The sequence below is a fragment of the Theobroma umbraticum genome, unplaced genomic scaffold, assembly GCF_002168275.2.
Source record: "Theobroma umbraticum cultivar Fairchild unplaced genomic scaffold, ASM216827v3 scaffold_34.0, whole genome shotgun sequence".
Taxonomy (NCBI): Eukaryota; Viridiplantae; Streptophyta; class Magnoliopsida; order Malvales; family Malvaceae; genus Theobroma; species Theobroma umbraticum.
Window position 1 is genome coordinate 458,850 of NW_018397275.1, and position 18,226 is coordinate 477,075.

Below are 18,226 nucleotides of genomic sequence, written 5' to 3' on the forward strand. Positions count from 1 at the left end.
TTCAGATCAACCCAAAAAAAGGGCATCCTTGTTAGATTGTGGTCCTCATTCCAGCTAGGGTCCTCCGCAAATTTAGGATTGAACCCAAACTGAGATTTGAGACATGCCACATGGGTTCAACTGCCTGCAGCAGTTTGCTTATTACTGAGATGTTGGAGACAAAGCAAGCACATTCAAAGAGTGAAAGCCAGACACTTTACCCTCTTTCCCATCATGCCGGACTGTCCTGGCTGTACTCCCCCATAGAATCAAATAATTAATTATCGATTGGCTCGTTGCCGGTGGCCAAGTGGCCTCTGGTCAACCCAGCAAGAACAATCCGGCCCAATTAATGCTTTTAAAAAAACTGCCTTTTTGGGTTCTCGAATAGATCATTGGATATTCTACTTCTTTGATTTTACATTCAAAATAGCAAAGAAACAATGGATGGCACTCGTTTCTTCATCAAAATTCTCATCATATTCATGCACCGCACACCGATCAAAAGCTTGTGACCACGTTTAGGCCTCAAATTTCGCATGTCAGTGTCACTGACAAGCTTGGAGTCAAGCAGCAAGCTTCACATTCCATACGGATTCACATGTTATTGACTGAGGTTACTTGATCATGTCACATGTTTTTTTCCTTCTTCTTTTTTTCTATATTTTTCATCAAATATTCTCATCCCCTTTTTTTAGGATGTTTATAGCTATTTCTATTTTCAGTATACATTAAAGTCAACGTAAAAGTCAAAGAATGACAAACACGTAAAAATGGAAAAAGTTTACAGTATATTTCCATTTTTATATGACATTAGGATTGGTCCCAAAAATTGTTAATCAGGGACTTCGACCTTTATTAATATATAAGTTAATTTCACAAGATCGACCGCAATTTGATTTAGTAGTTTTCGTCTGTATGAAACTAAAGGAAAATCAATATTGTCAATATATTAATACAATACATAATATTTCATCAGAAATTTTTAGAGTTTTATATAAAACGATTTATGAAATTAAACTCCTATTCTTTTATTGTAATAAAAAAATCCTTATTTTTTTATTTTTACTTTCAAAAGATATTAATTTTAATAAAAAATTAACCGTCATCAAATTCAATGTAAATTAATATTTTTTATTCACCTGACATATAACGTAAAATCGAACGTAATCACGTAACTATATAACAATGGATGAAAAATGGGTCATATGACCATCTCATGTGCTATATAGATAAAAGTTATTAACTGATATTATTGTTGTTAATTTTTTCTTAAGATTAAGGGCTTGTATGAGTCCAAATAAAAAAAAAATAAAGACTTGTTTAAGTACCATAAGAGTTTAGTTATATAAATTGTCGTAGTTCAATTGAATTTTTTCTAGTAGTGTAAAATATAAGAAAGAACATGATGAAAGATGAGTCTAAAATTCTATTACGAAATCATGGGCTGATGCTGAGGAATGGGCCATAGGTTAATCAAAAGAAAACATTGGGCCCAGGGGAAGCAGACGTTTCCCGTGGGCTTCACACTGAGGGTCCAAACAGGTTGATGACGTGGAGCTGTGAATTTATTAAGGAAAAAAATCTGTTATCCAAATATCTCAAGGAAAAAAAACAACTCAAAACCAAAGGAAGAAAATGAAAAAATAAGCTAGTGGACTTGTCTTTATCCCATTTTCAATCTCTGTTTTTCACATCTCTAATATTACAAGATACAAAACAAAACCAATAAATTGAACAAAGAAGTCAACAATGAGTCAATCAACAAATCTTTCTGTATTTTTTTTTATTTTTCCTTTGGGTTGATGGGTCTCGACCAGCTGTGAGGCTATCAACAACAAAGCTGCTGCAACTTGTTGATCTATGATGGATGGCAATTGTTGGCAACGGCAAGGAAAGAAGGAGATTTGCTGGTTAAGAAGGTGTAAAGATAGAAAGGGAAACCATAAAGGAGATAAGGAGGTTGTAGAGGTTTAGTTGGAATCGTGGCTTGTGAGGGTTGTTGGTGGAGGAGGTCGACGGAGGGGAAGGTTCAACACAGACAGGAACGAGCAGGGTAAGTGCAGGACAGGGGAGAGGAAGGAGAGCGAGGGAGTGAGTCAGTTTTTTCGGCCAAGGAAATTGTTTTACGTCTTTCAACGGCATAAGACAATTTACAAAGTCAATTAGTTATTTTCGGTTGACTTGTAAAAATTTTTTACTCCTGAAAATTATTTTCGATCTTCCAAACACTCGAAATGGCTGAAAATATTTTCTGGAAGTCATTTTCACCTGTACCAAACGGATCCTTAGTAACGAAATTGATATTTTAGTTTCCACGTTTTCTTTATATTGTAGTACATTTATTAATGATACGAGCTAACTCAAATATATTGTTGATTAGCTTATTTGAATTATTTATTGGTTGTTTTGTTTTTGGATGCTGGAAACTTGGAGCTTTGGTTTGCTTTTGAGCTGGGTAAAAGCTAAGGAAATTGTTTAGGGATATAATAGTTTCGAAATTTTGATGAATGTGTGTGTAATTGATGGAAATTTTATGTGCCCAATTTATACTGTTTTCGTGGATATCGGTCATTATGGCACAGATCTAAGTTGCATCATTTGAGACCGGACAAATGAAAATTATCTCATGCTTTTGATGGGAGCTTGAGAGGAAAAGACTTTGATGAAGTTTTGTTCAATTATTTTCCATCCCAATTTAAGGAGCAATATCTATTGATGTTTATACAAATATAAAGGCGTGTATTAAGATAAAGGACGGCATCGTGTGATATGTGGAAGAAATTCTCGAGTGCAAATGTAGAAGTGCAACTTAATATAGAGTGCTTGATGGATGAGAAAGATGTTAAGGGTTCTATCAAGAAGGAAAGTTTGAGAGATTGTCATTAGACTCGTTAGACGATTAGTGTACCTTGTCACAGGCTTTATGCATGATCAGCACTAACCCTGAGTTATCACTTTAGCCATTTTACCTCACGATTTTCTCAAAAAAGTTACCTTACAGGCTGAAGCAGTGTGAATTCTTAAATTCTTAATATCATTTAATATACAATCGATGTGAGATTCATAATCTCTTTTAAACCATTACATCCTCCTTGACTACCCTTTGGGAACTTCTCTTCAATATGGGATTTATGGCTCCCCGCCAAGACCATGTATTTTTTTTTTTGATATATTCTATTTATATTTGAAAACTAAACCTAATTTTACATAAACCAAACTACTTTAGACTAATAACACTTAATTTGAGCTTAGAATAAGTGTAGAGCCCATAAAACTTAAGTCAACTTGCATCTTTTCCTTTTCGATAGTAATTTTTTCAATTACTCCTCTTCAATGCCACGTGTTATGGTCCACAACCAACCTTGTAAGGTATTGTCTGCTTGGCTCACTACCTCACGATTTTATCCCACAAAAGACACCTCACAGGTGAAGATGGTGTGGACCCTTGTATGCCCAATATCATTCTAGTACATAGTTGATGTAGGATTCATGGCTCTCCTTTCGAGGACCATGACATCCCTTACTCCCCACTAGAAGTTTTCCTTTGATGTGGGACTTTATGACTTTGCTACAAGCATTATTATTGACAAGTGAGATTCACGTCCATGCGAAGACAATGACATCCTCTCCCACTTCAACAAGGGCCCACTATCTTTAATTGCAGATCACTAGTATCCAAAGTCTACTTTGATACTAATTGTCACAAACTACGCTATTTTGCTTAAGTATTTGATAGCCCATGCAGTGCTTGAGTGGAGTTTCCACTCAAGCTAGCCAAATAACTCAAATCTTAACAAACAACAAAAATAGCCACAAGCACCCGAGTATTTGGCTCATTGGTTGGTGCACTATCTCCCTACTTAAAAAACAGAGTTTCAAATCCCCACTCCCCCAATAATAAAAAGAAACAAGTCTATAAAAAATAAAAATAGTCACAAATTAGATTAAGGCAACGCAACATTAAAATAAAAAAGTATAACAAATGCCATATACGCAAACACTAGAGCCAAAAAAAATATTTTATTAATATTGAAATAAGTACAAAGGGACTCAAAACACCACCATCAGGCCATAGGGGCAACCCTAGATGACTCACTACTAACATACCTTTCCCAGTGAAGCAATCCAACAATCCACCGACTCTCACCCCTTAATAAAATATTACAAAGGTTTTACAAGTATTTCACAATAACCACTACAACATATGAGATAGGGACATTTCCTTCCTAAAAGGGTTTCCCCATAAAGACTTAACAAGAATTTTTAAAGTTGTCACCAAATGCCATTACAATGTTTAAAGGGGCACCTCTTTGCAGGTACAAAAGACTTAATCTCCTATCAACTCTACCCTTCAAAGCCTATACAAGGTTGGCTCATGACACCACGTCACCCTATTTATGCTATATGTCACAGACTATGCTCCTTCGTTAAAGAATGCAATTGTTCGTGCGGTGCTTCAGTGGAGGTTCCACACAAGCCACCAATAACTCGTTATATTTAACAAACATTAACAATAGTAACAAATTAGACCGCAATGAACATCAAAATTATAGGGCATACTTAATGTCATATTCGCAACCACTAGAGCCATATAAAGGAAAATATTTTATTAATACGAAAATAAGTACAAAAGGACCAAGACAAGCCATCATCAGCCATAAAGGCAATCTTAGATAATTCATGACAACATACCTTTACCAGTGAGGCAGCCCAACAATCTGTCGACTCTCACCTCTATAAAGAGTTTACAAAGTTTTACAAGTATTCCACCAATAACTATTACAATGCTTAAAGATGAAACATTTTTTCTTAAAGGGTCTTTCCCTTAAAGATTAACAAGAATTCTACAAGTGCCATTAAATGTTTGAAAGGGAGACATCTCCCTTGGAAGTACAAAAGACTTAAACTCTTAGGAAATTCTACCCTATCATGGCCTTATACAAGGTTGGCTCATGACACTGCGACACTCCCTTACTTCATCCTCTTCTACTAACTACTACTCACTTCGTCAACTTCCAATACAATTTTTAGCTTTTTCACATCTCTTGGCCCCTTCGAAGCGCATGGGCTTCGGCACTTTGACTTCTTTTCCCCTATCTCTTGAGCTAGAATTAAAGTTACCTACAACAATCACCAAAAAATTTACCTGAGCTTTTAATTTTTCAAACTTAACTTCTATAGTACTCAACGCATCCTTGGTCTCATCCTCAAAGTAGTTATAACGTCGAACAATTCCCACTAAACTATCTTAAATTTCTTATTTGATCAAGGGACCATCTAAGCCTTTAACGTGACCATTGCAGTCACACGCTCCTCAATTCTTTTATGGTCCTCAGGTGCGCTTTGCATTGTCACCATTCTTGCTTGCTCTTTCGCTTCACACATCTTGCTTATGATGTGATATCAACTGTCACAAACTATACTTTTTATCTCAAGTACATTTGTAACATGTGAAACACTTAAATGGACACTTCCCCACAAGCTAGCAAAGAAATCATTATATCTTAGCTAGCATACATTATAGTCACAAGTTAGTTTATGAAATGCAATAGTAAAATCATAGGGCATAGCAAATGTCATATATGTAACCATTGATCCCACAAAAAAGAAAATATTTTATTCATAATGAAAAGAGCATAAAAAGACCAAGAATGCAAATGCACCATTGTTGGGCCGTAAAGACAACTCTAGATGGTTAGCCATAAACATACCTTAAGTAATGAAGTAGTCCAAAAATTTGCCAACTCCTTAACCCTATAAATAGTTAATGTGCTTTTACATACCAAGAACCATTAAACTGCTTAAGATATGGGCATTCTTTCCCTTAAGGGTCTTTCCTCTAAAAAGTTAACAAGCTAATACAAGCATACTATCAAGAACCATAACATTGTTTAAAATGGGGGGAAAGTTACATAGTTTGAAATATGGACATTTCCCCCCCAAGGCACAAGATTTGTTAGTGTAGTAAGCTCAATATGATAAATATCAAAAATATGGGTGAATTGGTATTTTAAAATTTTCTTTGCAAGCTCAATGTAATTAACCTTTTTTTGAAAAACAAGTTTTCTTATTATGTAAAAAATGAAACAAGTGATTTTTCTTTAAAGCAAGCATCAATAATAAATCACAAGATATAAAAATAATTCAAAATTCAAGGATTTTGTAATGGTTCGGCTTTCTCAAGTGCCTACATCCACTCTCTTGGCTCACCAAGGAATTTTCAATCTATTAAAAGGATTATTGCTTTTTAACAGGATCAAGTGATAACCTTTACACAATCCATTAAAAGATTCTTGTTTTTTAATGGGATCAAGCGATAAGCCTTACACTAGCTTTTTCATAAGATCAAGCGATAACCTTTATACAATTCATAAAGAGATTCTTGCTTTTAAACGGGATCAAGTGGTAACACTTACACTAACTTTTCATGGTTAAGTTGAAACATTTACAAATGTGTGAAGGTTGAGTGCTAAAGGTTTAAGCTTGGGTATGATGAGAATAATCGATCTCACAAATATCAACTCTGATTTGCAAGTGAATGAGCTTGAATAGCTTTTCAATGTTTGTTGGAAGACTAATATGAATGTTAGAGAGAAAAGATAAGCTTGAGTGTCTCTCTAGGGTTTTTCCACTTTAGTGTTGTCTTCTCTTACTTCAAAATGAGTCAAGGGCAACCTTTTATAGTCTCAAGAAAGTTTGAAGTAGTTAGACACAAGTTTGAATCAAATCTGGCCATTGCTAAAGCTTAAGGGTCGACTATGGTTCTTCAAAATCTTGAATTTAGGCTTCCATACTCGACTCTTGAAGTCTTATACTCGATCCACTTCCCAAAGCTTGTGATTTTCGATGTTGAGTTTTTTTTTTTTATAATAGGGAAAAGGGGGATTCAAACTCTACCTTTTGGGTAGGGGATCATGTATCAACTAATGAGTCAAATGCTCTAGTGCATTTTCAAAGTTTAGCTCGTTGTAGTCAACTATAAGTACTTGAAGGTCAACTATGGCTTCTTAAATTATCAATTTTGAGTGTTCTACCTCAAGGTTGACTATAGCTTCATCAAGGTCGATTATGGTTGCCCAAATCTCGAATTGTGCTTGCATTCTGTCTCAAGGTTGACTATGGCTTCATGTCTTCGTGATTTTTCATTCAACCTTGCCACAGGGTCAACTATGCCTTCTCGATTTCTCAATTCTTCAATCATTCTTCAATCGATTAGAGCTTCTCTACAGTCGACACTTGTCTTGTGTCTTCAATATTCGTCGACTTTTTTACTCTTCACTTCCACTATTTCTTTCATGATTCTTTCTTATAATTAAATATCAATCAAAATATATTTGCTCTATATTTACTCAACTGGGGATTCAATATTTTGAAAAGCTTGGTGATGTTTTCTAATTATGAATTTGTTTTTCAAACATTTGTATACTCTTAAGAGGATCAAAACATGATGTTAGACAATTTCAAATGCTTAAAGATCAAAATCAAAATATCATATAATTTTGTCGAATCAAAACATAAAATATTTAATGCTAACAAGATGCTCCCAAGCAACAAAATATCATATAATTTTGTCGAATCAAAACATAAAATATTTAATGCTAACAAGATGCTCCTAAGCAACTCTACCTCGCCATCTCTATACAAAAATTAACTCATGACACGAAATTCTACCTCGTTATATCTCTATATAAAATTTAACTCATGACATAGTCTCGAATCATTGAACTAATATTAACTCTACCTTGTTATATCTCTATAGAAAAATTAACTCATGACATCTTGCCTCAAATCATTGAACTAATATTAGTGGGTTGCGCCAAACCCATGCTATAGTGCAACACATGAGCGACACTTAAGAACTCTAATAGCAAGCTATTATGATGAGCTCTCCCCTAAAAAAATTAATTTAATATCATGTGAATTAATAATCCACGTATCAGATATTAAACTGATAAGAACAGATACTACACTTGATCTTAGCCAAAAGGCCGAGAAAGGTATGAGTTGCAATGTGGCTCTATTTCTCTTTTATAAAGCACTTTCGCAACTCGCTTGTTTGTGCTGTTGATATGGGATATGAACTTAGTCAAATAACAAACTTTTAGTATAGTATCCTCATGATAGAATTAAAAATCAATTCTTCCAAATGCTTCTGCTTAAACACTAACACTCAACTTCTTTAAAGTATGCTAAGCAATAAAATTTTCACAACAAATTATTATCACATGAAAATCTATTCAATCAATTATACACATAACTAGCTCTGTGCTACATGGATCCATTAAAGTTATCAAATTATATCCCGAAAGAATCTAATAAAATTGATTAAAATGATTAGTTCAAGTAATTTATTCTCAAAATATTAAAAATATACTTTTAATCTTTTAGGGAGGATTTAAATCCATTGCTAGGTAAACATTAAATTTGGATATTAGCTATCTATCTGTCCAGCCTCTTTTCCGTGATTTGTTTTCTAGTTCAGTTGCGAAATTTGGAAATCAAACAAAAGTTGGTAAGCATTTGAGGACAAGCTGTACAAATTAGATTCATCAACAACCCAAGAAACAGAAATTACTTAATACAATTGCTTCTGCACAAACACCTGCACTCAACTTCTTTGAACTATGATTGGATAGGGGCCGCGCGGACGCAGGCCCCCACTGCCACAAATTATGACGTAGGCTCTCCCACTTGGGAGACCTTAGAGCAGCACCCCTCCCCAGTGCAATGGAGGTCACTGCCCTAGGCCATGGGACTCCTTGATCGCCCATCGACCCCGTCCAGGTAAGTATGTCTTAAAGCTGCAGGTTGCGTCCTATTTATATCTCCGGCGGTTTGCTATACTATCATCGTAGAGCCATGTGGGACTCTGCAAAACAAAATCGAGATTTTAGATTGGAGGGTTACTGATCCCTCTTGTGCAAATACTTTGGTGGGCTGCAGTCTGCAGATATAGTGACATAGCACAGCCCCTTCTCCTTCTTCAGAGAACTGACGCAGATAAAATCTCAAGCAAAAGATGGAACTAACAAACAAAGCTGGGCGAGGAAAAGAAAGAAAAAGGCAAAGGCAAAGGCAAATGCAAATTGAATCAGCAGCAAAATCTCGTACGTTGGTTAAACTGGACTTGATTGTTTGCTAAGGAACTTGAAGTTACTCAATTTCAAGGGATTATAAAATCAACCTCTATTTGTCCATCAAATGGAAATGGGAAATGGCAAGTCCATTACTTTGTTCAATTTTTGCCACCAAAAGGATATTGATTGTGCCTAGGGACACTCTTTATTTTGTTACTTGAACCATACTAGGATAAAGTTATCTAACCACTAACCCTAAAACTTCAATTTGTATAGCTGAAGCACATATTTAAAACATTATCAAAATTATATCAGGAAAATATGTTTAAACATTTATGTATTTAAAATATTGTTTGACGAAATTAATTAATGAGCAAGAATTTGAATGGCGAAGTTCTCATAATGAAGTTCAATCAAAATCCGTAAGACTATATAAAAATAGAGCATACATTTAATTGGTAAAATAACTACAATAAATGTGCATAACATTGTCATTTATGTTCGAAACCTACTTAAAAATATTGCCTTTTTTTGTATGTTAATGATTATAATAGAGACGTATCAGTTAAGACCATTACCTGATACATTGTGGATGACATGTCAAATTTATATAATATTCATGTTAAATTGATGAAAATGTGATTCATATTTTTCTGAATACTAAATAAATCAAGAAATATCTTAATTTTTTTAAAAAATGGAGGACAAAAACTGACCAGAAGTCAAGGTGAAACTGTAAAGTTGAATGTGTACATTAATGGTCAAATTAAAAAATAACCTAACAGACAGAAGAAAACTTGCTCAATCAATGCAAAATTTAATTCCATAATATGCTTCTTTCCAAATTAAAGCAAAATATAAATCTGGAATACATCCTCAATTTCCCATGTCATTGGTTTCTACTTTCCATAAAATCTGCGTAAATTACATTAATCCGAGAAGGTGTTTCCCATTTACTTTCAAAATCCCCCCGCATTAGTCAGCAAATCCCCCATTAATTAATATCCAGCCTTATTTGGCTATTTGTTACCAAATTCCCAAGAAAACTTGATGCGTTAAACAAGGTAAATTTTCAAACGTTTGTAAAGCTAGCTGCCTTGTGAATAATTTATAAACCGATCAAGAGCTGTCTCTCTCTCTCTCCCATGGTTTTAGACTTGATAAGCCTACCCCCAAAGTAAACAGAGAGGTTGAAAGAAAAATGTCCAAGAAGCTTCAGAAATCTCTCCAGGATTACCTCTCCAAGATGAAAAAACCCTCCCCAACTACTCAGTTCCCATCGAACTCACTCCCTTCTTCCAAAAAATGGATCCTGAAAGGCTGCAAACACCCTAAAACCCTTTCTTTTGCAGTCAATCATGACAGAAATGATCAAGGAACCTGTGAAATCGATGATGCGGCGACGCTTTCCGATGTTGATCGTTTTCTCTTTGAGAATTTCAAGTCGTTATATATCAAAGACGACGACGAAGAGGTTAATGAAAGGAGAGGTGTTGGAGAGGATCGTGAAGATCATCATCAAGTGAAAAGCCCTGGTGGGATTTTGGTTGAATCGCCAAGGTTTGTTGATCCTCCGCCAGACCTTTGCGGGTCCAACAGGTTCTTCGTGGCTACGGGGCTGTCGAGTTCGCTTATCGAGGAGGCTCGGAGCAGTGCCGTGACTAACACCACCATGTCAACATCGGAGGACGTGGGGTCAACCTCGACCTCAACTTCAACCAACGCTACTGCCAATGACTCCAACAGCTACGGCGGCGATCATACCAAGTGTCCTAGCATTCCTAACGAGTGCATTGCGGTTTTAACGTATTCTCCGAACCCGTACGATGATTTTCGACGTTCAATGCGAGAAATGGTGGAAGCAAGGCTGCAACATCATTCCACAATCGATTGGGATTTCATGGAAGAGCTTTTGTTTTGTTACTTGAACTTAAACGACAAGAAATCTTACAAGTTCATCTTAAGTGCTTTCGTTGACCTGATCGTGACTTTGCGTCAAAACGAGAGGAAGATTCCGGCAAGGCCTCGGAATTCTAAAGCTGTAAGAGATAGGAGATCTAGGAGAACAAGGTATAACAATGTAACGTAAGGATTTGGCAATCGGTTTTGTTCCTTTCCTTAGACGGGAAAACCAAGGGAGGGTGCGTGATGATGGAGGTGATTTATTGCTAGAAATTGGATTTTATTTGGTCTATGTTATTGATGCAAATATGTTATATAGAGAGAAGAGTGAAGAGTGGCTTTTAAGAATAGGGCTCTTTGTTTATAATTTAGGTTATTTGGATGTTTGTGGTTTTTGGTAAGGTTTGGTGGATATTTGTGTTGACGTTGTCCATTGCTTGTTCCCTGGTGATTAATTGCACCGGGTTTGAATTTCCTACCTCTTGAGAGCAATAATCCAATTTATAATATTCTTCACCATTATTTTACTTATCCAATCACGAGAAAGACTGAGTTTTACCATTAGACAACCAAGGATGGAAACATCTAAGGTACCCACCCTTACCTTTGGACTTAAATAATTAAATTGTATAAATTAAGAATTCAATAGTTTGTTTATGTTTATTTAATTTTTTTTTTATTTTAAATTTTAACTAAGTGATTTTTAAATATGTGCTCGAGCAAAAACAAAAAATCAATTTTTACTTAACAATATTTTATACCACATCATTTGTCATGGGTTAATGTCATCATCAAAATCACATGTCAACACATATACTACATGGAATTAAACTAATAGTTGTACGGTTGACTAACTGCCACTAGTCAACGATTAATACAAAAGATTTATTTAACTTAAAATAAAAATTTAAAAATTTAATTGAGCTCAATAAAAGTATGAAGACTTAATTAATTTTTTTTGAAATAGTTAGAAAATTAAACTTATTTAAGTATTATGTCTTATAAAAACTTATTTAATTTAAAATAAAAATATAAAAATTTAATTAAACTTAATAAAAGAATAAAATTATTTATTTAAATTTTGAAATAATTCATAACATTTTTTAAAATACTATATCAAAAATTTCTCAGCAATACAATACAAAGGATGGGCATCTTCCATTTCTATTTGGCAGTGACCTGTACATTAGTAATTGTTTAGGGAGTTGGTTAATGACTCTCATACTTCAAAGCGTGGAAGTTAATGTATGTGAGGATGGCAATTCCAACTTTGGAATTACCTTTAGTACTATATAATAAACACATCACTTTAGTAATAAGCTCAAGTGTTTATTTATATTGAAATTTAAAATAAATATATATAAATATAATATTTTTAAAAAATTAAATTATTTTAAAAAATTTAAATAAACCCTCATATTTTTATTATGTTTGCTCAAATCTTTACATTTTTATTTTAAATTATATAAATCTTTATATTTTTATTTTGAATCAAATAAAATTTTATAACTAATAATTAATTTAATCAAAATATTATTTATCACTTTATGTCGCATAACTTCAACATGACATATTAACATGTAATAATTGATGATGATATGATATATTAACATATAATAATTAAAAATATGATATATTAAGTTTATATTATAACATGATTATATAACTTTTTTATCTTCTACATCAACACCATATCAGTAACACGTAGATATTAATGATAAAAACATTTTGATTAATGACAGCCAATCATTAATCATAAAACTTATTTGATCTAAATAAAAATATAAAATTTTGATTGAACATAATAAAAAAATAAAAACTTATTTCGATTTTTTAAAGACTTATTTTTGAACATTATAGTTAAAAAAATAAAAAAAAATAAAAAAGAGAAACCAATGATACTCAAATATAAATAATTTAGGCAGGTTAAGAGTCAGATGCCACTGGACTTAAATTGAAAATTTTAGGAACAATATATAGTAAGAAGTAATTAATAGGCACCTCATATGCTTTCCATCAAATGGAACCTCATACCTTGTAAATCAGTTCTATTTTAATATCTACACATGAATGTCAATCTCAGGGGCACCATAGGTACAGTAACTAGAGTCACTTCCAATAACTAATCGACCATCTTGTAGGCTCTTGCTGATGCACTGTCAAGGCCATATAAATCAGGAAGCAAAAACTTAGGCTGCCTTTATATCTCATCTCTCCAACAAAATTCCCAGTTTCACTCTATTTCTGTTTGCTTGATTTTGTTTTCCACAAGAGGTAAGCTGTGACCAAGTCTAATCCAGTAATCCTTCACAATCTCAGTAAAATAATACAGGTATAACAGCTTGCAAATGCAACATTGCCCTCATGTTGAGAAAGTTACTTTCTTCCAGATATGAAAGAACAATTAGCTACTTGGTTACGCAGGCAAACAGTTTCTGATATTTGTCAAAAGTTGCGATATACTTCACGCAAACCCTCCACAATGTTTTATCTCAATTCTTCTCTTTCTGACACTCCAGGAGATCATTGCTCTAGAAAGACTCATTTCCATCCAGACCGATCACAAAAATTGAGGAATGGCATCCCTCCCTAACAACTTTTAAGACAAGATAAGTTTAGTTCCTTTGATTGTCAGGCATATCTTTACTTGTTTCAATGTGTTGCTCATATAAAGATTGATACTTTGCAGGCACGTAATCCTTGAATCTGTTACAGATGACAACAGTTTAAGATCTGGTACAAATAACAGATGATAATTTCATGCTAAAAAGAAAGAAAAGAAAAATTTTTTGGGAAATGCATGATAGGCTAAAGAATATCAGGTACTCTAATAAAATAACACCTCAGTGGTCGGCTCAATTCTGTCCCTCCCTGTCTAAAGGCATAACACCAATAGTCCAGGTACAGTCAAATAGCAAATTGTTGATGCAATTGGTTTCTTGGATGAGTGTTGCCAACAGGTATCCCTCATAAGTTATAAGTATCTCTAAGGACAGTTGCTGCCTCTTAACATATTAGATTGTTTCACATAATGTTAGAGCATGCTTACAACATTTCGGGGATTTTTGGAGAAGGGTGAGATAAAGGAAGGTCTTAGCAAATATGGAGAATGGTAGAACTTCTTTACCTTGGGAGGGAGCAGTGGAAGAATAGCGGTAACCAATGTAATGGAATATTTTATGGCTAACGGGCTATGCTTAAGGCTTGACTTTTCTTGTTACTTTCCTGATGGTGCATGGTTTATACTAGACATGATTTCAGTTATTCCTCCTGAGTTTATTAACAGCTATGATTTTATTGTTTTCTCCTCTCTTTTTTTTCCCCTTTGTCCTTTAAGCATTTCCCCCATATCCCTCTGATGCTTTTCAAGCATATGTCCATGTACATTGGTTGTGAACATCATTTGGCATTTTTAATAAATCATTACTATACCAAGGATAGGAAATTAATTTTTGCCTCACTTTCAATGATATCCTAAAAGCTCAAAATCTGGTGTGAAGCATCCTGACAGTAACTGGTCAACGAGTTCCAAAAAACTCTGGCCAAGCTATGCTAAAGGTGAAGCAAAAGTATACTATATTAGTTTCAAGATGCCTAACCGACAATGGAATTCAGGTTGCTCACATAATGGAAGATCATAAGAGAAACATAAAAAACAGAAACCATCCCGAACAAAACACAACCTTCAAATTTGAATTATTATTAGAGTGACAGCCACGTTAGAGTGGATTGATACCTTTCAAGAAGAGGAAGCCTCTCTGGTCCTGAAAATAATCCCACAATGGATTGCAAAACATTACCAATCTTCATCACTTTGGACTTCATTGCCTTCATAAACCCCACAAATTCTTTATATTCTGTAGGACTAAGTTTCTCTTTAACCTGTAAGAGAAGGGAATTTTCAGTAACATCCCTAATCCAAAGCAGCTAGATAAACGTTATCAGGAAATTGAAAAAAATGAGCAGATGTTTGATAGGTATAGTGAATTTCAAGAGGAAAACAGCAAAATACAATTAACAAATTTCATGCTAAGCCAGTTCCTACCATAAAATTAGGAAAAATCTTTATTGCAAAACCATGTGATATCATGGGTATTCTTTTCAATTTAATTTCTCCAGAGGCTCCAAAGATAAGTTTTTAAAACTCTCCTAACATTAAAAAAAAAAAAATTTCTGACATGTTTAGATATAATATTTCACTCCTACCCATCTCCCACATCTAATAAATTTAAAATATAAACCAGTCACTTAAGCCCCTTAAAGTGCCAGCTTTCTCCTATGTGAAAATTTCGGAGAAACTGAACATAATAATCTAATGACACAGTTTCCTTCACTCCAAGAAAGAGCACCACTAAACCTCATCAGATATCACCTTATACCTGAAGCAAATAGAGGATCAGCAATATTTAAAGATCAGAGTGGAGGGCATGAATGAAGTTAATCAATGGAACCGGTCTAGGCAACAAAAAAGACTTTGCTTTTCAATTTCACTTGAATGACAGATAAACATTCACAATAATTTTATCATTTCCACTTCAGCATCCTAAGCCATTTCTTCGAGTTTGCACACATACTTATCAAATTCTTTCCAAACATTTTGAATTTGCCCGAAATTTTTTTTAGTAAAACTTCTCTTCTATTCTTGTCTCACAATTTTATTTATAGTAGTGAATTTGTCCCATCAGTTTCCATTACACCGTCCCAAGTCAATACTCAAGTCCATCACACAGATTTTTCTAGCAAGGTAATATCCTATTGCATCATTCTCCAGGCCTCCGACACTTTGAACATTTTTACTTCAGGTTCTCCAATTCATACCTTATAATATTGTAAAATAAGATTCTGGAAGAAGCCAAGGAAATTGAACAAGTATACTTTTACAAAAACCAATAACCATATTCAACATGTCAATCAGCACTTTTCATATAGCATTTGATTGATCAAAGGGAAGAAATGAGATAATAGTTTATTAGATATTCTAAAATTTAAATTTAAATTGGTAAAACTTATTAGAGATGAAATCGTGGACCATTCTTGGCTAGAAGACTGTTGCAAATTTCATGACAACTAGCAATCATGCACAACTGAACATGTTTTCAGTTAGCATTGTTGGCTACTATTTGTGCTAAAAAAAGGGTCTGCAATCAGTTCCTTTTAGTACAGTTGATATATAGAATTAAAGCAAATATCAACACAACTAAATCTATCAATTGCAAAAAACATTTAATGAAATTTTTTAAAGAAAAGAATAACATATTTCACCTGCATCAGAAAGGCAGAACCTTTAGTTTCCTCGGCACCACATGGTTCAGCACTCAAGTTGACACCTGCAGCTCCATCATCCTTATGCAGCAAATGAACTTTAGCATTCAGCGCACTTCTAGCACCAGAAATCTGTAGTTTCTCATGTTTCACTGAACTGACCATGAAAGGAAGGTCACTTGGCCCTGATCTTTGGGCATCTGATGCATAATTATTGGAACTTTTATCATGCTGCAACGTGTCAAGCTCTATGGGTAGTACTCTGCGTTTCTTGCTAGAACAAGGCTCTAACTGTTGCTCTCCTCTTTGTTGCCTATCCAATAAAAGATCACCAGTTGAATCAATCGCATCATGATTCTGGTATTGCATTTTTCCCGTCCCAGTAATTGACAACTTTTTCTCATTGACCATTAGATCACTTGATCGCTTCAACTTTTTCATATACATACAAGGAGTGAAACATGAGAGATTGGCAGGAAGAATGCGTCCCAGCTGGCTTGAGTTGTTGCTGCTTTTAACTTCAAAATGAGAAGACAATTTGTCTTTGGAGTGAGTTTGGTCCATTGATGTAGACTGCAAACACCATTATTAAGAATCAACTCACATGAAAGAAAAGGATTAAACACAAATTACTCAAAACGATGAGATTGGAGGTAAGAAAACAACAGATACCAAATCAGGTAACAGTTTCAGGTAAGATTTGTCCAGAGGCTGAGCAGTTTGTATGTCTCTTCTACTTCCTGTATCGAGGAATATGCCATAAGCAGTAGCATTTCTCATTTGAACATGTCACAAATTATTTGTTAAATGAGGGATATATAGAGCTCATTTGGTGCATAGCACAGGATTAAATAGGGTATTTCTTGTTTAATGCAATATTTTTCATTATCTTTAGTCTTTTCATAGAAGGATAGAAAAGTTTGTCAGATTAGTTATTCTACATGGATAGATTACATAATACTCTAGACATGGAGCAGATTGGATATCCTACATGGATAGACTATGTAAAAAATAAGCTGAGTATTTTTGTTATCCATGCACCAACAATAAGATAGAAACAAAGACAATCTACTCGTCAATCGTATCATATCCTATCTATAATCCTACACCAGTTTCAGATAGGATAGGATCAGCATGAGCAGTAATTTGTGATGCAACAACAAATACCAGATCAAAGTTGCTCTGGGAATCGATATTCAGAGACTTGACATTTAAAAAAATTCCCATGTAGCAAGAAACAAATTAAGCATATAAGCAGCATAAGTTTAATACAATTTCCCAAATATGACTAAAGAAGTCACTGGAGTAAATGCATTGAACTTATTATTACTTCGTCAGGTCTAAGATAAGAGTGAGAAAAATGTAAAATCAGAGAAAAGAGCATCAAGGAAAATAGGAAGGCTAAAACACCAAACATGCACAAAAGTTAAAGACCCTCAAGAGAAAGGTATGCTACCTGATGAAGATTGCTTGATGTCCTCAACTGGAACTGATTTTGTAGAACTTGGACTTAGATCTGCATGAAAGTAGGAAACAGAGGTAATTTAATGAAGGCGTTATTGGTCACAGCATGACTGAAAATGCTCTAATCAAAAAATAATGGAACCCTCCAAGGCCTATAAAGAAATAGAAAAGTTAGTTTTGGTTTTGAGCCAAAAAACATTGAGGGCGAGAAAAATAACTGTGAATTTGCATGAACCACAAGAAAGTTACACATTCTAGTCAAAAGTTACATCATGTTTCCAGATAACTGTTGACTCAACTGCTAATGATGGTACCAGAGGAATTTAGCTGAATCTTAAAATCTAGAGGTGGTTTAGAAAAGTGCGTTGTAGGCCCATTAACACGTTGGTACGCAGATGTGACTCCATGAAAGATGGTCAAGTGAAGGGGAGGGGAAGAATGAAGAAAACATGTGCAGAAATTAACGAAAAGGATCTTACTTTATTGATTCATGATAACTCTATTATATAGAGTTATTTTGACTCATTTTGGGAGCTTAA

The 18,226-nt window shown here is 34.3% G+C and overlaps 2 protein-coding genes and 2 non-coding genes across 5 annotated transcripts in view; 1 reads left to right on the top strand and 3 right to left on the bottom strand.

Moving 5' to 3' along the window:
- Positions 1-7,788: 7,788 nt before the first annotated feature.
- On the bottom strand, positions 7,789-7,983 carry LOC149526380 (U2 spliceosomal RNA). The gene has a single exon (XR_016352079.1). It is a non-coding gene; the product is annotated as a U2 spliceosomal RNA (small nuclear RNA).
- A 631-nt stretch (positions 7,984-8,614) lies between these two features.
- Positions 8,615-8,774, bottom strand: LOC149526381 (U1 spliceosomal RNA). Its single transcript, XR_016352077.1, has one exon. It is a non-coding gene; the product is annotated as a U1 spliceosomal RNA (small nuclear RNA).
- A 1,251-nt stretch (positions 8,775-10,025) lies between these two features.
- Positions 10,026-11,472, top strand: OFP14 (ovate family protein 14). Its single transcript, XM_021443036.1, has one exon. It carries the CDS (start codon positions 10,261-10,263, stop codon positions 11,146-11,148), a length of 888 nt encoding a protein of 295 aa, XP_021298711.1. The 5' UTR covers positions 10,026-10,260; the 3' UTR covers positions 11,149-11,472.
- Positions 11,473-12,971: 1,499 nt separating this feature from the next.
- The window catches only part of LOC110427419 (RAD3-like DNA-binding helicase protein), a 17,044-nt gene continuing 11,789 nt past the window's right edge, over positions 12,972-18,226 (bottom strand). For both annotated transcript variants that reach the window (XM_021442933.2, XM_021442934.2), the window contains 5 exons: positions 17,680-17,739; positions 16,896-16,963; positions 16,224-16,796; positions 14,698-14,843; positions 12,972-13,667 (listed from right to left, as the gene is read on the bottom strand). In XM_021442933.2, the coding sequence (XP_021298608.1) occupies positions 13,577-13,667; positions 14,698-14,843; positions 16,224-16,796; positions 16,896-16,963; positions 17,680-17,739 (938 nt within the window). In that variant the 3' untranslated portion in view covers positions 12,972-13,576. The remainder of the gene's footprint in view (positions 13,668-14,697; positions 14,844-16,223; positions 16,797-16,895; positions 16,964-17,679; positions 17,740-18,226) is intronic.

Coding starts and splice junctions, on each gene's coding strand:
- OFP14 (XM_021443036.1), top strand. CDS start 10,261: ATGTCCAAGAAGCTTCAGAAATCTCTCCAGGATTACCTCTCCAAGATG.